This window comes from Pelmatolapia mariae, linkage group LG6 (assembly GCF_036321145.2).
Source record: "Pelmatolapia mariae isolate MD_Pm_ZW linkage group LG6, Pm_UMD_F_2, whole genome shotgun sequence".
NCBI lineage: Eukaryota > Metazoa > Chordata > Actinopteri > Cichliformes > Cichlidae > Pelmatolapia > Pelmatolapia mariae.
The window spans coordinates 28,662,350-28,686,217 of NC_086232.1; the positions used below are offsets into that span (position 1 = coordinate 28,662,350).

Genomic DNA, 23,868 nt, shown 5'->3' on the forward strand with positions numbered 1-23,868 from the left:
CACCAGGAGCTGTACACACAAGCCCCCACCCATAAAAAAAATCACGGGTAGAAGAGCACGCAGATAAACTTCAAGCCAACCATTGTATTGTCTAATTAGATAAGTCATGCTTGAGCTTTGTCACCGTTTAACTGATTATACTGTTGATAACACAGGACACATTGCTGTATGTCACTGAATCTTCTACGCTGTTCCTCTGAGGTATAAAACAATGTAGTGCTAAAGTAAACATTTGCACAAGTCTTCATCTGTTTAATATTGGTAGTCATTCAACTTCACTCACACCTAGAGAAATCACCTGGTGGTGAGTGGGTGGTTGTGAGCGTAGCCAGCGTGATATACTTACAGCTAAGTAAAAACAAGAGCAGACTGTTGCTTTGACTGTCTTGGAATTCTGCATGGCTGCATCGTAACTATATTCCCACCTACAGCTTTCATGTGCTGCTGTCTTCCCATCCCGCCTGCCTTCACCTACTGCATCACTGCAGGGCATCACAACATGCACAATTTGGCACAGATACTGAAACACTCCAGTGTTATATCAACTGTCAAAAAAAGAAACCATCAGAAATTCTTCAGAAGTTCTAAGCAAGTAAAAGGTTTTCAAAGGTAAAGGAACAAAATCTGCAGCGTATACACAAGTGTGCTATCTTTATCCCATCAGGACTCTCCTACTGCACAGTTTGAAACAAGATTTAAATGCCTTTGCAAAGACATGCTCTCAATTGTGAAAGCACAGAGGCCACGGAGAATGAAAATAAGAATGAAGAAATATGAGAAATGAAGTATAACCCTCTTCTGACAGTGTGCACTGGAGTATGAAATATTCCTCAGGAGTAAAAATTCTCACTGATGTGGGCAAATCTTAACAAGGTAGCAAGTCACAGTGATGCATACGACCATCCCGCAACTCATACACATCATGACAACCATGACAATCACTCATCAGAGAGGAACAACACGGATACGTGATTGCTGTCTTTCAAGATGTCCTGGTCTTCTCCCAAACTTTGCTCCGTTGAATCTCACCTCTGTTGGCACTCAGCTCTGTATGATCACTGAAGCATTTCTGCAGTGTAGCCACTCTAAATCTCTTTGGCCCTGTGCCCCCTTTGTCTGCTGGCAGAAGCACAGCTTCCCTTCAGAGATCTTCACACTCCAATCCCTACATGAAAACATATGCTGTTATCAAAGCCCTGCTGATTCCCCGTGGCATGCATTCATGTGTGATGTTTTTGAGGGAGTCTGAAGCAGAGGGGAGTGAGTAGGAGTTTGGCATAATGTGTGTGGTTGTATATTTGAAGGTGTGTCTGTGTGTTTGCAGTTGTACGTACAGTACGTGCAGGCTTAGAGATCTGAAATCACTGTGATAATGGGAAATAGGAGGTCCTATCCTATCCAAGAATGAAACAGGAGGTGTTTAGTGTGCGGTTAGGCTGTTGGTATAGCGACAAAACAAGACAAGAACAAACCAGCAGAGACGTTTTAGCCATGAGGTAGAGAGACTAAATAATAACCCAAAAGACTTTAGATTTCAGCCTTGACACTGACAGGTGGTGTGTTTCTGCTCTCAGCTCAAAATTATGACTGTGATAAGAAACTCCTGAACAGGCAGCTTAGGTAACCCAGCCACTGGCCAAAATCTTCAAGGGGCCACAAGATAAATGCTTTGGCAATGAGCCTTACAAAGCAATTTAAGTATGTTTTTAAATATGTAAAATATGCTGGCAGTAGTTTAACATAATCATTACTGAGGAAAAGGTGAAGCAAGGTCAATGTGCAAACAATATTTTACAGTTTTCATGTACTTTCATTAGGTACACCTGTTCAACTGCCCATTAATGCAAATCTATAATCAGTCAATCACATGGTATTCTGTGCATTTAGGGCTGAAGGCATGGTCTAGACGACCTGATGATGTTCAAACTGAGCATCCAAATGTGGAAGAAAGCTGACTGAAGTGACTTTGAACATGGCATGTTTGCTGATGTGAGTGTTTCAGAAACTGCTTTTCGGCTGGAATTTACAGAGAACAGTACGAGAAAGAGCAAATATCCAATGAGCATCAGTTTTCTGGTTGAAAATACCTTGTTGATGGCAGAGGTCAGAGAAAAATGGCCAGTTGTTTGAGAGGCAACAGTAACCACTCGATACAACTAAGATAGACAGAAAAGCATCTCTGAGTGGAAAATGGGCTACAGCAGCAGAAGACCACACCAGTGTCGCTCCTGTCAGCTGAGAATAGAATATTGAATAACAATAATAATAATAAAAGATTGGAAAATCATTGCATGGCCTGATGAGTATTGATATTTGCTGCATCATTCCAGATTTGACGGAAACAACAAGAAAGCCTAGATCTATGCTTTCTGCTGGAGTTTGTTGCTGACCATGCCCTTTATAACCACCGAATGCCCTTCTTCTGATGGCAGCTTCCAGCACGATGATGCAACACCTCAAATCATCTCAAACAGGTTTCTTGAATATGACAATAAGTTCATTGCACTCTGTACACTGTATTCAGAGTCAGTGACCAACAAATCTCACGCAAGTGTGCAACGCTATCATGTCAATATGGACCAAAATCTGTGAGGAATGTTTCCAGCACCTTGTTGACCAGTGTACATCAATGCAGCTCAAATGTAGAGCCCACTCAAAGGCCATGTGCCGCAGTCAATTTTGATGAAGAAATGCAGTAGAGAACCGGGAACTGTAGAGTTACACGATGCAGACTGCAGAATGTAATTCAACATAGACGACATCAGGTGCATATAATAAACACCAACATGTCATTATTACATGACTACTAAGATTTAAATGTGTTTCTTCAAGCTACATGTACTGTTGTAAAAAAAAAAATCTGTTACTTTATAGTAAAATACTGATTTACCGTCAGAATTTCACTAAAATACTGAAACTGTATCAAACATTACAGTATATTTTTAAACATCCAGACTACATCAAGTTAGTATATGATAACACTGTTTTTTCCTAATCATTTAACATATCCTACTCTTTTCACTTTAATTTTTCAATCCTCTGAGCCTAACAATTTCAGAGAGAGAGAGAGAGAGAGGTATAATAATGTTCTTTCATTGAATCCTTTCACAGCAGCTGAGGAGAGAAACATGTTTTATTTTTGTTTTGTTTTGATTTGTTTTAGTTTTATTTATTGTGACCAAAAATAAACAGTATCCAACCAAAGACGCTGACTCAGTTATCATCTGAAACCACATTTCTAATCAACCGGCAGGCTCAAGAGGCTTAACACAGTCACCTTGACTGCCATTAACAGCTCTGATTCATCCCCTACATACCCGACGAATGCTTACTCACACATACACAAATAATTCTCATGTGCGTAAACATGCACACGCAGATAATACGAAATACTAACAATATACAGTAAATACACTTTTCTGTGATTTCTTTGCGTGAATTGAAATCGTTTGTGATCACAACCTCACGCTCTGGTTGCCTTTCGCGTGCCCTCTCATACACACTAACAGGCATGCAGTATTTAGAAGCTGTGCTCGGGCATGGTCATAATAACCTTTAGTGCTTAAATGTGCCCAAAGTTTGCGTCGCCAAAGGAAGAGTGGCAACATTCATTGAGGTGAAAAAACCCCACAAAAGTCTGACAGCAGGCCATGAGTGACACTGGCATAGAAGTGGGAATGAATCCGAGTTGAGATGCTGCCATGGCTCTTCTTCCAAATGTGTTTCCACCTCAGAGAGGCAAAGCATGATCCTGCCAAATTCAGCCAGGCTGACCAGAAGTGTAATCTCTTCCAGCCATGCCCATGGCTCAAATGATGAAGGCCTGAAGAAATTCTCATGATAAAACCTGGCAAACGAAGCCTTCAGGTGATGCAAAGCCAGCTGTGACTGCAGTGGCTCTGATGCTCTATGGTGTACCAGAGAAATGTGACACTACCCACAGGAATGTATACTGTAACATTTCCGTATCTTTTCCACACAGTTTCCACTGATTTTATTTTTAAATTAAATTTACACTCAACATAAAATTAAACCATAAAAACACAAGATTTTTTTACTGGTTTTACCGTTTATATAAATATTCATTTTATGTTCAAGTGTCCTGCTGCAAGAAGTAGTTGATCCCATTAGCCCACTCATGAGTGACAACGAATGTGACTGCTGCATAAGTCAACTTACCCAGTGTGGCCAAAATTTAGAAACTGCCAGGCATCTCTGATCAGTTATCTGTGCTAGGAAATGGGCTGCCTGCTGTGTGTGGTAGCATTCTGAATTTAGTACATTGCATAACATGCTGGCGTGATGTTTCTTAGAAAATTAGACATGGCATCTGAGGAGTGTGCGTTCACAGGTACAAATAAAAAGGAAACATGTATCTCAAAATAATTATCCCTCTTGTTATAAAAGATGCCATAGAAAAGAAAGAAGCAGTACCCAAAGAAAATAAAATGCGTGGACCTTGGACACAACCTTCAAAATAAAATATTCATTCCTGACTCAACAGAAAAAAGATTATCTTTCAAAGAACAGCTTGGAATATAATGGCTATATCATGATGTATATTTTCAATATACAGCCTTGAAATCAAAACAGTCACATTTTAACAGCTGTGTAATTTTATTTTCTAAACTCTGCTCACTATTTTATAAAGAGTTAAGATACCTTTCAACATGTGTGTTGTGTACGAGTTTCTCTTTGTAACTTTTACAGTGTTTTGAGAACATTTCATAGGAGCTGAAGTGGCCACACTTTAACTCCTGGTCACAGCTTGATGATTTCGGTCTCCAGCAGGAAGAGATGATGTCTCCCACTGAGCGTGTGAATTAGGGAAGCCAGTGTTGACATACTGTAGCTGCTGGTGGCTTCTGAACACAGCCAGATCCACTCTTGTCTTTCACAGAAAGGCTGCCAGTTGAATGGCAGTCATTCCAGCACAGGGCAGGTTTTAATAAAAGTATGTTTGTACGTTTGTCAACACAATTGGAGAACTAGAACTTTGCCGATTTAATTGCACTTTGCAATCAAAAAGCTTCTGATAGAAAATCAAGCAGTGTCTACACAGTGTCTGCAAGCTTTTCTCAAAGTAGCAGAATGTAAAGCCAACATGACTGAACAAGGTCAATAAGAGACGGATGTTTTCATTACATTCTTTAAAAAAACTAAAAGAATAACAGCAATGCTATTAACCTCATGAGCCTGCCTTACTCTTACTGTACCATTAGCTTGCGCTCTTTCATGGTCTACCTGTGGATTTAGAAATCAGCTGGTTGTGATATGAATTTCATTACATTCATACAGAAATGCTGCACTGAGGCGATCTGTTGTGATGCACTGCACAGGGGGATATGCTGTGACAGTCCACCAGCCTACCAATGTGCCTGGTTTGTCCATGTATGCCAGTAACTTGCTGTGGTCAAGTGGCGAGTGAGACCCAAAACATATACCCAAAGCAACCCAGGAGTTTATTAAAGCAAAGAACTGGAATATTCTTCAATGGCCAAGTCAGTCACCTGATCTTAACCCAATTGAGCATGCATTTCACTTGTTGAAGGCGAAACTTTAGACAGAAAGGCCCACAGACAAACAGCAACTAAAAGCCGCTGCAGTAAAAGCCTGGCAGAGCATTAAAAAGGAGGAAACCCAGCATATGGAGATGTCCATGAGTTCAAGACTTCAAGCTGTCATTGCCAGCAAAGGGTTTTCAACCAAGTATTATTAGAAATTAACATTTTATTTTCAGTTATTTAATTTGTCCAATTACTTTTGAGCTTCTAAAATGAAGGGATTGTGTTAAAAAAAATCCTATAGTTCCTCACATTTTTGTGAAATCTTTTTGTTCAGCCCACTGAATTAAAGCTGAAAGTCTGAACTTCTGATCTGAGCATCTGAGTTGTTTCATTTTAAACTCATTGTGGTGATGTGCAGAACCAAAAAGTTGTTTTTGTCCAAATATATATGGAACTAACTGTATCCTCAGGACAAAATGCAGAAACCACCACCTGACACCACAGTTTGTCAGATTCCAAACATAAGCCTCCATATTTTAATACAGTGCAATTTAATTATATTTATATAGCGCCAAACCACAACAATAGTCACGTCAAGCTGCTTTATATTATAAGGTGAAGACCCTACAATAATACAGAGAAAACCCCAACAATCAGAAGACCCCCTGTGAGCAAGCACTTGCTGACAGCAGGAAGGAAAAACTCCTTTTTAACAGGAAGAAAGCTCCCACAGAATTGCATCGAGGAAACTGACAACAATTACTTTACAATCAGGAAACTGGTACCTAAGTTTGGTATGGTCAAGTGAGGTCAAGCTTAAATGACATGAATGAAATGACAGCCATATTTTGCTGGTGACAAAACTGAACAGGAAACCACATTATAATTTTTAAGTTGAGGTGTACCAGGAACTTGGTGTGATTAAAGGGAGTGGGAGAAGAGAAATTTCTAGAGAAGAATGCAATTGAGACACTGACAGAGCAACATAGGGACTGAGTCAGAGAGGCAGAAGGGATGTGGTCCAGAGCAGGGGAGGAATGAAAGAAATGCTGTCCATGCATTAAACCAGCTGACTCACCTCTATTCTTTCAGCTACAGCTAATTCGGCCTATTCAAAGCTAGCTTATGGTAACAAGGCAATCTGGGAGATAATGCTGGAAACCACTGGCATTGTTAACCCCACTTCCCCCTCTGCTCTCTTCTCACCACCTTTGTCCACTCTCACTTCCTCTCTTTACTGGCACTTTCTTTTCACATTAAATTTCGAGTCCACAGCACCAAATAAATATGCTCACGCTGTTCTGTGCTTTCTTTGAACAAAACAATTGCCCTTTCACTTGTGTTTCTTTATGATTCTGGATCACAAAGCCACACGCAAATAGCTGCACATGAACTTCTTCTGATCGTAGTCCTATCCCACAAGAACCCTGCGTGTATCCACTTGATTTCATGCAGTGCAGCAAGACCCGCCACTCTTTGGCTGTTACTATGGGGATGCCAGCTGGGCCAAAACAAAGGCAGAACAGAAAACAAGCAGCCTGAGACAAGAGCCACTGGCAGAGCTCTGACAGCCAAATCAGGCTTGGCTTTATAAGCTAGAACCACCTATCTCTGTTTTTCTGTGTCTCTTATTCTGAAGTGTTTATTCTCAGACAAATATTGATTTAGAAGAATATATTAGGTTTAGTTTTTGAGATGAAGGGGAGAGAATTCATTAGCTTCCTAAGAGGAAGGGCTCTGTAAGCATGTTTACACTTGCTTTGATGAAGTTGTGCTCTGAGTTGACCAGTGGCAGAGCCTCTGGTTGTATCAGGAAAAAAAAGAGAAGTACCAAAGCTGATCTGTGCTTGGCATCCTGGGAAAGACAGAAAGAGATCCACTGCTAAAAGGCAACTTGAGATCTTTTAAAACTTGGTAAGGTAATTTGACAGTGTTATATTGTGGACAGTGCAGGCAATTGCACAGATTGAATATGTAAATAAATAAAAACACTTTTAAAACTTTTCTACTCTGTACTGAGAGACACAATAAGAATTGCACGAGGTTGGCCAGTATCCTGAAAGAAAAGTCACAACACTTCTGATGCCAACTTTGTGAATAAAGTCAACAAAGCTAAACAGGAAATATAAACAAATAAGACATAGAGATTTGAATTTGGGTTTCATATAGAGGTGATGTTTATTGATTTTAAAAACCAACACAGCAGCAATTTCAGAGAAATATTCCAGAAGCCTTTCAACATGTCTCCGTGTAGGAATCAGGGTTTTATGGATAGAATTCCAGAAAAAGCCACTAAAACTGTCAGCTGAATCTGCCATCCTGCCAAATGTAAAATAGAAATAAAAAAAATAAAAGTAAGCGCAAATAAATATTATTATATAAATATTATAAATATGACATTCCTTATAATTGTGTCACTGTGCCACCCACCTAATGGTTTGGCTGCAAAATTGTAAAGGGGGTGTGACTAAAAGGGCTACAGGTATGACATATTACCCCTACGTTCATGTTATGACTTGTCAACTAAACATTTAACTGTCGGCGTAGCGAGAAACTGTGACTCAAGACCAAAAACTGTGCAAGCAGGCCCAAATATGAGTAGTGATGATCGGCAAAACTGAAGCTAATTATCAGTGGGTCTGTGTTGAAGGTTGCTTGTCTAATGAAACCTGAGATTCATGCTTCCCCATGTAGCTGGTGGCCAAACTCTTACAAGTGCAGTGCCAAACTCCAACCCCCTAGGTTGTCGTCAAATATAAGCTCATTGCTTAATAGCACGTTTAATAGAGCCTAAAGATCCACAAGATCTTCAACTTTTTGTAGATGATGTGAGTCTGTTGGCTTCATCAGGTGGTGACATCCAGCTCACACTGGAGTGGTTAGCAGCCAAGTGTGAAGTGGCAGGAATGAGAATCAGCACCTCCAATTCTGAGGCCATGGTCCTCAACCAGAAAAGGTTGGAGTGCCCGCTCGAGTTATTGCCCCAAGTGAAAGAGTTTAGGAATCATAAGGGTCTTGTTCATGAGTGCAGGGAGAGGGGAGCGGGAGACTGACAGATGGATTGGTGCATTCCTGCAGCTGCAATGATGCGGACGCTGTGCTGGACTGTCGTGGTTAAGAGAGAGCTGAGCGTAAAAGCAAAGCTCTCGATTTACTGGTTGATCTATGTCCCTTCCCTCACCTATGGTCACAAGTTTTGGGTAGTGACCAAAAGAACAAGATTGTGGATACAAGCGGCTGAAATGAGATTTCTCAGAGAAGTGGCTGGCCTCTAACTTTATGATAGGGTGAGGAGTTCGGGCATCTGGGAGGGGCTCAGAGCCGCTACTCCTCCACATCAAAAGGAGCTACGGCAGTTCGGCGTCTGATAAGGATGCCTCCTGGGTGCCTTCTGGGTCAGATGTTAAAAGCATGTTCCACCGGGAGAAGGCCCCAGGCCAGACCCAGGACGCCTTGGTGTTTCCCCGGACAAGCTGGAGAAGGTGGCCAATGAGATGGAGGTCTGGGCTTCTCTGCTTAGGCTTCTGCCCCCACAACCTGGTGCCGGATAAGCTGATGGATGGTTGGATGGATGCTTAATAGCAAGAGTGGTTAAGTGACCATCATAGTAGTTTTTTTTGTTGTTTTGGTTTTTCTTGAAGATTTAGGCTTTAACAATTTTGACTAAAATGCTGCAAAATTATCAGCGACTGACAAAGTTCTTGGTTTGACAAACACACACACCTTTTTAATCTACTGTAAAATAATATGTGGATAGTACATTTTATGCATTACTTTGTATTTTTGCCATTCTAGTAAATAATAATGCTGCCATCACCGATTAAAGTGCTTCTGTTTTTTTGAGCCACGCAAGGTCTGTGCCTCTTTTTAAACCCTTTATCCTTCTGGAAAATCTGCCACACTGGCACATTAGCACTTAAGCTGCAGTAAAACCAACAGGAAACACACACACACACACACACACACACACACTGAGCTACAATGTAAAGTGTCACACTGCTCAAAACAAGCTGAGGGACTAAATATCTATATTATTTTAAGCCTCGGAACTATGCCAAGATTATTAATAATTATGTTTTTAATCAAATACAAATCAGTTATTTTGTATTATTTATTTTCATTCTTCATTGGATATTATAATTACATGATAAATGATTTGAACTTCAGCAAGATATAAGTATTTCATTAGAGTTTCAGGCCATTGAGGACAATGACAAACAATAAAGAGCTGGTGAGACAGGAACAGGTCAAACTGCATCACAGAGACGGGTCCTGTTCAACAGGCGCACAGGTGTCAGGAAGAGACAACCATATAAGGACGCCAAGAATCTGAAGGTGGGTGTGGTGGAAGTGAACAAACGTGAACGTTGAACCTCTAGTTTACACTTTGCTTACTTGAATATCATCAACAAAAAGTATGTTCACATGTTGCTTCAGTTTGCATAGCCACCAGCAAGTCCAGTTTTCAGGAACAAACAACAAAGACAACACAAGAGGACAACACAAGACAGTAAGCACTAAAAAATGTTGCAGAAACTCATCGGAGGATTTACGACTGAATGATTATTCTTCCTGGCTTCCTGTTACCTTCCTGACATTACAAGGGAATAACAGCCCACAGGTATCTGTATCTTCTTATGAATAACTAGGAAAAAAACACATGAGATCTGGTACCAGAATCAACAGAGCTAATTTTGCACCTTTCATGCAATTTACCTTATGATTAAACCTGCTGAGTAATTTTCAATAGCCAAAAGGCATTCTGACAAGAGACGAATGTACTGCACTTCAGAAAATAACTAATTGCAGGGTGTAATAAAATTACCACCTTGCGGTTATATACCTCCACCAATTAGTCAAGTTTACATCCATATTTAATGTCAAAGGATGCCATTTTCTGTAACAAATTGTAACAAATTTAGGGATATAAGGTTATATAAGTAAAAATACACTAAAATAACATGATTAGGTTTTCTTGTTCTAGTTGTGGAGTATGAAGTAGCTGACAGTATGTTATTTTATACATCCTAAAAAGTGTAATACATGAGCAAGTTATTGCAAAATGTGTTCTGTGAGGTCAAAATGACCTTTGACCACCAAATTCTAACCCTGCATAAGTCTAAATCATTTGGTGACAAATTTGAGGATATTCCCTCGAGGTGTTCGTAAAACTCTGTGTTCACAGCAATGAAAAAGTAGAGCAAAGGACATCTGCCTTCAGCCATGGCTGTCAACACTGTAGAGACATAAAAACTGGTGTGCAGTAGCTGGTGACCTATTAGTGTCCCCCCCTCCAAAAATAAAACACTACACTATACCCTACAAAATATCCTAAGTCCTAAAAATCTCTCTCTACTTTCCACTTGCTGTCTGTTTGACTTTCTTGCCTTCTAGTTGAGTACAGAACACGTTTATGAGCTGTTCTTGAACATCTAAAAAAAAAGATTTCCTTTGAAATATTAATGAATTTGATTAAATGTTTCCAAACAAATGTTGTGAAAATTTAATTCACATAGTCGAACCGATTAAAAGCTTTTTGCAGTAAATGCCTAACAGCAGGTTGGTGCCAGTGTCTATAATTTAATCGTAAATACTGACAGCAGAACCGTAGAATGTAGTATGAACAAGTTCTGAACTAAAAAGTACGCCCGTCAAAACTTAAAAAGAAAAAAAAAAGAGAGTTACAGAAAGCAGCAAGTAAGAGAGGGCTAGCAAACCAGATCTCTGTCCTGTCGACTCCTTTAAAAAATAGGGAAGCTAAAGTTTTAAAAGCTCTGTTGAAAGCTTTTCCACGCTGTGTCACACATTAACACTCCCAGAAGTGATGCCTGTAGGTCACGAAGGAAGGACAGGAGGCGGTCAGCAGGATGTATCTGCGGCAATCTCCTGAGCACGAATCAATCGCTGGGCTAACATTGCTGCCACTTATAGATCTCCTCTGTGTCTGTCTCTGTCTCCCTCTCTCTGTGACTGTTTTACCCCCTGAGAGGACATTTTTAATTTTTCATAACCTCCTGTAGCATGGCATTTCAGTCACAGCACTCCTCTGTAGGAGTGCTCTGCAGATAAAGGTAGGGGCTCGCTATTTCCCATCACTTGGTACACAATCCCATGCTATTTTAATTTCTGCTTGCCATTATGTTTCTTAGTCTCTCCGAATAAAAAGTAAAAAATGAAGATCCAGCCAACTTTATAGTAGTTATCTGCATGGCAGTCACAGCATTGCTACTAAAGATATCATTTTCAGCTGTACTGGAGTTGGTAAAGTTTGGCTTAAGGGTGAATCACTTTTGGATAGATGTTCTTTAAAGAATAATATACAGTCAATACCTGACAGTTCTCCTCTAACTTATTTAACTTTCTTGTCTTTCTTCCCAGACTTTGACTCTAAAAGTCAATACGTGCCAAATCATACTTGATTTAAATCTAACCAGTGATCTTGTGCACCTTTGAACTCATTATAGAGCTGCTGCAATTTTTATTCGTTAGTGATTAGGGTGGGTGGTGAGTGAAGATTATGTTGATCTGTTCAAAAAGGCTCTGTGTAAAGTGACATGCACCACAGTTCAGGACATTTCTGCTGAGCAGTCTCGCTCAGGCGCATCAGGACATTGGAGCAGAATATCGCTGTGACAGTAAAAGCTCCTGACCTGGTGTTCTTGGCCACTATTTACTTTTCACCGAAAGCTGCTGTTTAGTCTGTGGGTTAAAGCTGGAGACCCTTCTCTCATACTAGTGATGATCAGAAACATCAGTGTCAGAATTTACAGTCTCCAAAAAAGCAATTTAAAAAATACCTGGGCTGAAGGTGCATGAGAAGATGATCTTGAAAGAGAGGCTGGTTAGAGGGTACCTGGCTAAATAGAAAGAAGCTTCTGGTCCCCCCAAGAGGCATTTGTTTGTTAAACTGCCCCTCACAGAAAGTCACAGTGCCAAGGGGTGAACTGCAGAAAAGTTGTACCTGTACATGAGCTGTGTTAGAGTTTTGCTACTTTTTTTCTTCTTTATTTCTCTTCTTAGCTTTAGTTTTCTTCACCATTGCACAGTAAATATGCTGTAAAATCCACTACCGTGAAGAAAAAAGGCAAATAAAAAAGAAAACTAGACTCTTGAACAGTGTTTAAGGGCCCCCCTTCTTTCTCCCTTTACCAATGGGCCAACTGTCACAGCTGCTTTTAGCAAAAATCCCTCCTCAAACCTCTACAGAAGCCGCTTGCACTGCACCAAGTAAACAGCTTGTTAGGTGTCATTACAGAACATTGTCAAAACATTGCTTAATGGCTTGAAAACAGCTCTGATGGTTTTTGTTTCCAGACTGTTTTCATCACCTTTATCAGCTGAACTTCTGTTGCAGCCTTGTGGTATAAAACTAGCAGCTACAACAGTGGCGTCCTGCTGCTTCAGAAAACACTTGCTTAAAATAAGACACTGTGTTCAAACAAATAAACAGAAAAATGCTCAAATATGGACCGTTTCTGACCTTATCTCTCTGCGGGGTCTCATCTCTGTTCTTAACTCTGAAACTCTCACAGAAAATCCCAACCTTCTCCATTACCGCTCTCAGCACTGGACATATGTAATAGTGTCCTCAGGCTTTTCTTCCTTGCTTTGTTTCCTTTCTGCGAACTCTCCCACAGCCATGCATACTACGAAAGTTCTCAAGACTCAATTCACAAGAAAAAAAACAAAAAAATACTTCGACTCATAAGCTCTAGTGGGTATAGTGCTAGTGTAAAACGAAAGACAGCCAGCCCTCCTTCCTCCTTCTTATTCTCTTTCACTTTACATCTTCTTTCTTTTAATTTGCTTCAGTGAATTTTTGAGGGATGATGCAATGAAGAGATAATGTGGAGACTTAAATTAAAACAGAGGAAGGTTGTCTTAAATTTCAAGGCTAACACAAAAGTATAGGCGACGTATTGATCAGTTCAGGCTTGATACAAAGGAATACCAAAGCGCTGTCAGAGCCGGGCAGTGGAAATCAGGCCAAAGTAAAAATGGGAATTGTGGCTGTGGGTATTCACCTCAATACCCACAGCCACACAAGCCCAGCCCAAAAATCCGCATTATGTCTCTTTAGAGTTTCAGAGAGTGTATGAAGAGGGTGGGCGGTGGTGGATGGGTGACAGGGCACGATAAGGCTTACTCATTCATCCATCCCTCACTAGCTACTAGATCAAGATATTACGTCAGGAAAGAGGCTTAAAAAGACATTTGAACAGGGGAGGTGAATTATGGATGAAGCCGTGGCAAGAAAGAGAAGGCAAAAAGATATGTGGAGAAATATTTCAAAGACCGGAGGTCTCCACCCCCCCTCATGTAAATCCTATTAGAGTGGTAGGATAGCAAAGTGGGATTAGCTGACCCAGTCCATTCGGTCCAGATTGCTTCACACTGATAAAACACATCACTCTCAGATACACTGCTACATATGTTCCTGCATCTTACTTACACATGTACAGCTGCAATGTTGTGAAGGCCTTAACAAGCCAACAGGATCCAACACGGCAACAACATGCTGCGAGATTTCTTTTCAACATCAAACATTTACCCCCCTTTTTTTTTCCAGCGGTAACCCTCTTTGAAAACTGCATCAAAAAGAAATACTTGTCACACACACACACACACACACACACACACACACACACACACACACACACACACACACACACACACACACACACACACACACAAAGAATAATAACTCCAGGATAAAACTCCAGGATGTTTCTTTCAGGAATGAGCATTCTCTCTCTGTCAGGAGGAATCTGTGGCATCTTGGAAATGTCACTTGCTGTTAAAATCAGGTGGCTGGCCCGGTGTTTGCTATGGTAAGGGTTATACTGCCACAGAGAAGGAGGGGAGAAACAAGCTGGGCAGTAAAGAGGGAGGGGGTCAAGGTTTCACAACAGAAGAACCTGTCTGATGGTCATCCTTTCTCTCCATCAGTTATTGTTAAATACAAGAGATTGTGTAACATTTTAATAGGAAATCATTCTGATTAGGGACTCATCTAACAAACATGGGGTTTTTCTGAGTGAAATTGAGCATCTACTGCATCCATATCTTTTTGTTTTGTTGTGAAGGCTGACTGTCTACCCATGAAAGAGTATGCTGCTTTTTCTGCCTGTTCATGGCTAGTTTGAGAATTTCTGTGAACTGATCCATGATGCTGCCAAGAAACACAGCTTGTACACTCAACTGGTACAGAGAAATACGGAGGCCACCTTAACAAACAAATGTCAACGAACGGTTTCAGGTTCACATTTAATTATTAAAATGTCTCATTGATGGTGCTGTTAAGATTAAATCTGTCCTTTCCTAGCATCACATAACAAGAAAACACGTTTTGATTGGTCAGTTTATTAACTTGTTATCATTAAAAGCTGAAGATGCATCTATAACATCTAACCTACAACAGACTTACAACAGTCACACCTAGAGACCGTTCTCATCAACAAGCAAGATGTTTTGACTGAGCAAATGCACTAAACTACACACCAAACAATGAGTAAGTAACAACTAGAACTTTTAACAGTGCAACCTTGCAGGTAGCCGAGTTCATACGAGTTACCAAACTAGTACGCTCCCTTGGCCGACACAAAAGTGACACGTTTCTTTGTCAATGTCAGGTGGAAATGTCAAAAACTTTCTGGATCTCAAGACTTAAGATGGGAATCCTAATATACCACCTATGCTATGATTTTTCATGAGTACTATTAACACCCCAATTAAAAAAAGTGATTCAATCCAGCTTGGTCTCATAAGCCACGACTATCCCAAAAGGCAACAGGAATTACAAACATGGGGTATCACTTTTGGTCAGTTTGAATCAATCAACACAATTTCAAGGTGGGAAGATGAAAGTCACCAGTTCAGCAGCTGGCTACATGTAAAATATAATCCTGACTTGTTTAATAATGAGTAGCATCTTGGCAGAACGCATTAATGTTACAGGCACATAATCCTCAATTATTCTTTTTAATATTTAATGAACATTTGTCATAATTAGATGGTAAATTCTTGACATATGATCAATCATGTTTTTGAAGTCACAAAACCATATCAGGCGTTCCTTTGGCACTCAGATACTAATATTACTGAGAGATTAGTCTGTAGTGAAAAAGGTTTGGAAGATTCTAAGTTTTATGAGACTTGAAAGCTGCTTTTAAAATTTCATAAAGGCTCCTATTTACAATGTGAGATATGAAATATTAGCAGCCCCTTGACGCTCAACAGCAATATTTTCAACTAGATAGTTCAACATTTGCATTTTTCTTCTCAACATTATATTATTAGCATTCTGTAGCAGCGTTGACTTGTTTGAACAGTTCCACGGTTAACTTAGAGTGTTTTCTGCTTTATTTTGAGCCATCACTATACAGCAAAGTGCAGCCTCTCAAACAAATATATCTCCCTTCTTTCAGATTTTCATTTTTATTAGCGTGAAACACGTCTCTGTCTCCCATAGTGATCTCTTCTGACACTTGCATTTTTGACAGACGCCGAGGAGGCAGATGCGATCTAAGAGTGTCGATGTCCTGATAACTGACACCATTGAAGAAGACACCAGATCAAGGATGCCTCAACCTCCCCCTATCGCCCTACCTGTCAACTAATTCATTCACTGACATTTGCTCTCCACCCCTCCGGAGATCTAGAGCCAAAAACTCATGGAGAGCTATCAAACTCACTATTTCTGTCCCTGTTGATAAAAGGGCTTGCTTGCTTTACCACAACCACTGACCCGATTTCAAACTCTGCTCTGAGGCCGGGAGATTTTTCTCTTCCTCACTCCACAGTCAACCCCCTGGGGCAGAAAAGCCGACCACTATCGGCATTTAAAATTGAATAATGCATAGACAGTGCTTTGGCACCAGGGTTGAACTGGCAAACCTTCTATCACACTTCTGTCCATAGGTTGTGACAGATGAGTTTTTAAATGCACTTGCTCTAAATCCCATGCGCGGAAAGGCCCGAGGTAAAACTGCAACGTCGCTCTATGTGTGCACTCAGCAAGTGGGAAGTTTAGACTAGCCCCTGATATGAAGTGTTTGTTAGTTTGTTGGTTTTTCTCACCAGATGTATTGCAACAAACTAGAAAATCATCATATATTTAGAGCTGCTGAAGGCAGAGGGAACATTGCAATTCACAACTTATGAGGCCACTAATATCATGTAATCTGTCATGGCTTTGAGGCAGTGGTAGCAATGTTCAGTGGCAACCAGCGAGTCAATAAAAAATATCCCCCACTTGTAGCTCTCTAGCTTTCCTAACACTTGCTGGAAGACAAAGGCTGCCAGTGTAAGAGTCAGTGGAGACTATACTAGTCGTATCTTTTCACTTCTTGATTTTCTTTTTATATACTCAAGTAGCAACTGTTTGACTGCACATAACCATGTCTTCACTTTGGTCTTCTGGTGGCTGGTAAGGAATGCTGTTGATGTGGAGCCAGTGAAGTGAGAAGGGAACCAAGCAAGTTTAGTGAGGTCCCATTGAAGGGTGGATTAACATTACTGAGCTGCATTCCAGTGTGTTCACAGTAATGTTTACGTAATGCTACTTGAGCAGAGTTGCTGGACTGGTCACACCGCTTATACAGCAGGTGAGCTCCAGAAACAAAGTCTCTGAAGCCATTTGACCCTTCTACACACTACAGCAAGTCCATTATTTGTAAGGTTATCAATATAATGCACTGCATCGTGTGTAAGCTTATACTCCATATCATGTTACCATTATATTAAACAAACACAAAAAAACAATAGCTTTTGGAGTAAACTCTAGCTTTATGAAACCAGCTTGGTTTTTACAATACTGCGTCAGAACACTTTAACTTCTTTTATTTAACTTTAAGGGCTGAAACTTGTATTGTACTTTTCTGCTCTAACCTTTTTACCTTGGTTTTGCCACGCTGCATTTACGTATATGTGAGTCTGTTCAAACGGACTGAGAAAGACCAGCTATCTCTAGCGGGAGGCCTCATAAATCAATAACCCATTCATCTATTCAGTAAACTGCTTATTATGACCAGGCTCTCAGGGGATCTAAAACCTATACTAGAATGCATAAAATAAGATAGACAGCATAAAGCAAGGACATCACAGCAGCTGCAAAGACACGGGTCTGAAATCAATGAATAAATCTCCAGTTATCCCCATACTGTGTGAACATTCAATTAAACAGATTTGAAGTTCATAGAATATGTCACTAACAAACCTCAGGCGATAATTTGACTGGCCTTCAGCTCATAGTTTTGTTAATCTGTGGACATGCAGGCATTCAATATTGTGGAAAACTCTAGAGCCATCTTTGAGTGTTTTATATTTTGATTCCAATGAGCCAAACCTTATTCTAATGTTTTTAAAGTGGTATTAAGCAACAATGCATTGAGTCCAGACTGTGTTGAAGAACATTTAAACTCATCAGAACTGTGCAAACTCTGTATTTGCCCTGAATACTGTATTTCTGCATGTTTTAACTCACTGGACATATTTTCCCATTTCCGCAGCAAAATATAAAGAAATCGATGGTGGTTCAAGTTTTAACAGTTTTTTCCCAAAAACTATCGCAAACCTTGAAAATATGAGCGAAACAGTGTCTCACATCTTGCATACAGTACATAATACAACATGTTTGTGTTTTCCTGATAATCGATGTAAGGCCTTCAGCAAAGCAATAGGTGAAAAACAAACTTGAGTATATTCATGTTTTAAGAGGAAATCGTTTTTTTCCCTGAACACTTCAACACATCTCTAGAGGACAGATGATGACAGGAATAAAAATGAGACAGGAAAAATGTGGAACATCACAAGGTTGTCAAAAAAATTCATTAAAGAGGCAGGTACAGCTTGTAGAGGGTGTAGCTCCTGTAATGTAAAGAGCTGCTCTCAAGAGGAGGTAAAATAAATATTAAGTATGCGCGCTGTTGTTAAAGTAAGCTTAACCAAACAGGCCTCTGGTATCTTAAACAAACTGAGGGACAGCAAGTTTGACAAATGGTATATATCCTGTAAAAAAAGGTATTGTGCAATACAGGATGGAAATAAACCAGAGTTAAAATGATTAGCTGATTGATCAATCAGTTGAAAGATCAGCTGCAAGATCGTGGACCTGAAATATATTAAGTATTTAAACTAAAATAAAATGTGGATGCGCAAAAGCGGCCTTAGTTGTGAATGAGCGTTTTGATTGATATCAAATGTTTGTTATGTGACTATTCAGTGTGACTGGACCCATGCAAGGAAGTGGAACAACACTTACTACGAGGTTATGCACAGGAAGGATTGTTGTGAATTTCACACCATGGATTTTGTTGTTATTTAACTTAGTTTTCTAAACTCAAGTCTCAACTAATCCGTAAGTAGGAGATAAAAACAGATTAGCCACAGGTTTAAAACAGCTAAGATGGGGAGTGTGTGTAAGAGCTGATTGCTATCTGATTAAAGGCTGCTTTGCAGTTGAGTATAGTGGAATGAAAGAAGAAAACAAAACCACAGTCTGGGCAGTTGAAGAGTGTCTTCACTGAATATTGTTTATGTTTTTTTTAATCCAACAATCAAACATAGATTTCATCACCAAATGAAGCTTATGCTTCTGTTCAATAAGTAAGATATGTAATCATTCTTCTGACTGCTTTCCCGGGTTTCCTTTATATCCCTTCTACTTTCCAAAACTCAGTACTCGTCATCATTGATGTAGTCTAATCGTCTCCTTTCCAGCCTTCTCTGAGCCAATCAGCCTCCATGCTGTGTACTTTAAAATCCCAGTCCTCTTCTGTCATTCCGCCTTTCAGACTCTCATGCAACCCACCTCATACCCATCTCTGCCTCACCCTGGACCCTCAGAGCTCCACCCAAACATCTCTCTTCATCTTCACCACCACCAGTGTCTAGACTCCAGGAAGTCCTGTTTTAATTCCTGTCACTGCTGGGATTCCAATCTGCTATGATGAGTCATAGGAGTCTAATCGCCAAATAGCTTAAGTGAATTTTGTATCTTAATAAATGTTCAGTTCTTCCAAACAATCTCCACTTAATCAAATATTGTAAAACCATATGCATATAAGGTCTTTGAATTACAACAGTGCTGCATGAATGAAATCAGTTTGTAGAAAAATGAAAGAGTATTTCATTTGTAAAGTAAAAATAAAATAAAATAAATAGAAATTTCTGGCTCATGTGAAAAAAGCCAGTTATTTTCCTCATCTCTGCCTCACTGCCACAGTGGAGGAAAGCGGCTTTATCATACCATGATTCACTGGCAGCCTAATGAGAGCTACAGTCCTAAGCTGTTTATGTTGCATAAAGGACAGCCGCTATTAGCACTGGTGTCAGAGTGGGGGAGCTGGACATTGGGTGGCAGTGCAGCAACAGTTAAGCTTGTAACAGTATTCATTTACTAACAAGTCCTCAGCTGGCGGCCTGTAGCGGAGGCCGCATGGTTGGCAAACTCCAAATGAACTGAAGAAACAGGATGATACTTAGCATATGTGATTAAACACAAGAGGGATGTCAGAGTGGATGCTGATCACAGCAGGTTTTCACATTTAGTATTCAGTGTCATAAAATACACAAATATTTGTAAAGACATTCATGGACATGATGCATTTTCTAGCCCATTTTCCTATTATTAACTATGCCAACTAAACCCTAACACCAGTTTTTAGCCTAAAGCAGCCAAAAATCTTTCAAAAATATCCTCATTTTCTTTTACACAGCCAGAAAATAATACCACCTAAATTGAAACTGCTTTAACATTAAGTTAATTTTGTATCAGTCAACAATAATCTTTAAAAAAAAAAGTGGGACTCAAGAAAAAAATGTAGCAGTAGAAACTATAGTTGCCATAAAATGTGACATGTCTGCCATTTGTTCCCTTTTACCATATCACACCTAGTTCTGGTGTGATAGTTCTAATTCTCCACATGCACGGTAGCAAGGTGAGCACCCCACATCAGAGACAAGGACACGGAGAGTGTGGGAATGAATGACTGCCACTTCAGCAGCTTCAGAAAACAGTCACTGCACACAAAGATTCATTTCAGACCAACTGCAGCTGAAAGAACAAAACCGTTCTGACCCTTCACAGATTCAGCTCCACTTGGAGCAGAGAAGATTTAAGGTCTGTGGTGAAGAGACAAATTTTCCCCAGAAATATTTGTTTTCTTGCAAACCCATGTTCCTTAAATAAAATTAAAAAAACATGATTAAGACTGCCATATTGACACAAGGTTGCATCCCAAAATACATTTACTGGCATAATTTAACAGTGCTTATATTGTTTGTTTGGGTTTTTCGTGAAATTCACTTCTGCAACTTAAATTCGATCACACTGTTAAAACAAATTTGATGGATTTTAGTGCAACCTGGAAGTGTCAGGTGTAAGTATATTTGTCGCAAACAGTAGAAAATTGTCACTTTTGTGTGTGTTTAAAAAGAAGCTGAATGAGACCAAGATTCAGCTTTGGACTAAAGCTGATCACAGCTCATAACAGTCATATCAAATTTTTTAAATAAAATTGGAAATGATCGGAGAAATGAGGTGTCTGGGAAATCTTAACAACTTGAGTGAGCAATGGAAATAGATCCAGCAGCCCCACATCAGGTAAGTTTGCCTCGTCTACTCCAAACTTGCAAGAGTCAGCAAAGCATACCTGTTACTGGGGCTATGGTAACCAGCTTAAGCAGAAAGTTGGTGATCGTTGGCTTTAATAAAGCTCCAGCCCAAAGGAAGGTATCTGATCTTGGAGCCAGTTTAATCATATATTTTTGTGGTTATTGGCTTTAAATGTTCTTTTAATTGAAGAACTTTACAAGTGCTCAGTGGATACAAAAATCTGGTGTTTGTTACTTGAGGCATTGGGATAAAAATCTGAATAAAACTCAAATACTTTTTTTTCTTTCTGAATAAAACTCAGAAACAAATTCAGGTTTGCATATTAATAATTTATAATACCACGTAACATTGCAGATATGTATTTATTCAATTTATCAAGGCTGTAATGATAAAAACTAAGGAGTTGAATGTGATGAATATAACTGAATATAACTAGTATTGAATTTATAAATTTTTTACACAAAGAGATCCAAGGTACTAACAAAATGAAAACAGTGGCCAAGACCCAAGAGGAGATTATGGTATTATTTTACTAAAACTTCTGTTTCTGAAAACAGAATTTTACTCTATTTTTTTAACAGTGAAGTAACTGGCCTGAATAACAAACAATAATTTCAAACCAGACAAGGCGGATCAGTAAAAACCGGTAACGCAGACTTACCTTGGCATTGGCTTTGGTCTTAGTGCTGCTGTTGTTGTTGTCAGGGCTGGAATTGGCATCTTCATGAACTCTATCTAAAAGCCAGAGGAGGAACTCGAGGGCATCATGCTGAGAGTTTCCACGAAACTGAGATGCATATTTGGCCACAATGCTCTGTGGGATGGAGAAACATCACAATTAATCTGTCTTTCCAGGTGATTTCTAACAAACTTTGACTTTTGCATTTATAAATTAGTTTTGGTTTGGAACACTCAGGAGGGAGACAGCAAAACAGCAATGCTTTTCCATCTGTCATGATCAGATAAGTCATACAAAAACATCCGTAAGACATTAAAAAAAAGATGTTTTCCTCTGTAGTACAACCCAACCTTTGTCTAGAATAAGAGCCATTGTTTTTAGAACTTTATAAACTAAGTAAGCATTGTCAAATTTAATGAGATTTCCTGGAACTAAACAGTACAATACAGAGATGACAGCCTTTTATTCCTTTTATTATCCATTTATTATTGCCCAAAAAATATCTTCAAAAGCCAGACAAGTCCTTGAACAGTATTGTTTGGGCATATAAAGCTAAAGAACCATTATCAGAAAACCAGGATGAAAATAGGGTGGAAAAAGGCTTGGTATGTCTCATGCTCCCGAACGTAATAAACAAAACACATGGTATAAAAGGCAGAATATGGAGTATAATGGCATGGGCATACATGGCTTTTAGTGGTACTGGGTCACAGACAGCAGAATTGGGTCTAATGAATTCAGAAGTGCAGAGGGCTCATCATTCATCTCTCATCTCACACTCTGAAAGCAGCTCGGGAGTTTTTGAAGATAAATACGTGGAATATTCTGCACTGTTTGATCCACATTTCACTCACAGACACAGACATAAGTAAAGGCATCATAAACTACTACGAAGGAAAAAACTATTTTTTAATGCCAGCATCTTACAGACAGAGAAACATAAATTCTTGTAAGCAAAGAACAAACAAAGTTCCACTCATTCAAATGTACTCCTAATATTCCTTCATGTTTGTGAAAAATAAAAATTCTTTAACTTTATCTTCACATCTTTGCTCTGCATATTTGATGCAGTTTTTATCAGGTGATGTAATCATGCATGGTGGTTTGATGAGCGTCATTGTCAAAGCCTGTAATACTTTCTGGTTTCACTTGAGTGATCTTAGGCAACACTGTGACTTCTGCCAATGCCACTTCTTCAGACTTCTAACTTGGAATTCATGGCATGTCAGTGCCACAAATGGATTGCCTTGGCTAGTGTGTCAAGACACCAACACCAAAGGACACATTGTGTGTATAGAGAGATGAAGGTGGCATCTGTTCTCAGTGTCATATAACACCCCAGAATGCAAACTCTAAGCAATTAAATTAGACTCTTGTATTAGATTCAACTCCCAACTGTCTCCCAATTCCAGCAGTATCTTCCCATGCCAACAGCAGCACCCATCTGATATCCTCGTGTTGGTGCTGTTCCCACATCATCATAATAAATGTTGTTCCAGGTTCAACATTGCAAGTGACCAATCGCTTGTTGTGACGTAATACTTTTGCAAGCCAAGCCATTCATTCATTTATGAAATTCCCATGTTGCAAGGACAACATGTATAATGCTTACCGTTTATTAAAGAACAGTATCCTGAAATGAATTCAAATTGCTGGATCAGCAGACAGAGGCAGTTTCTGGCAAGTTACGTAGATTTTTGTTTTACAGCGTTTTTTTCCCGAAGTCGCAAAAGTATGACGTCACAACAATGTGATTGGTCACTTGCAATGTTGAACCTGGAACAACATTTATTATGATGATGTGGAAACAACACCAATACGAGGATATCAGATCGTGCCACTCCCAACGGGCTCCTCTTCTGTGTTGCAGTCCTTGCTTCGGCACTACAAGCTTCTAGCAGCTGGTGCAAAGAGGTCCATTTGTTGCCAGACAGGTATTTCTCCATTCCCCTTGACTCTAAGCAGATGGGTTTCTTTCAGACCTTAATTGATGAGTAAATAGATGTAACTTGAACGGGGAAGAAGAGTGAATCCAAGCTGAAAGTCTTTAGCTTTTTATAGTAGCA

The 23,868-nt window shown here is 39.6% G+C and overlaps 1 protein-coding gene across 1 annotated transcript in view; it reads right to left on the reverse strand.

Moving 5' to 3' along the window:
* The window catches only part of usp43a (ubiquitin specific peptidase 43a), a 123,341-nt gene that overhangs the window by 90,834 nt on the left and 8,639 nt on the right, over positions 1–23,868 (reverse strand). Inside the window, exon 2 of the mRNA XM_063475356.1 lies at positions 21,785–21,937. Within this exon, the coding sequence (XP_063331426.1) occupies positions 21,785–21,937 (153 nt within the window). The remainder of the gene's footprint in view (positions 1–21,784; positions 21,938–23,868) is intronic.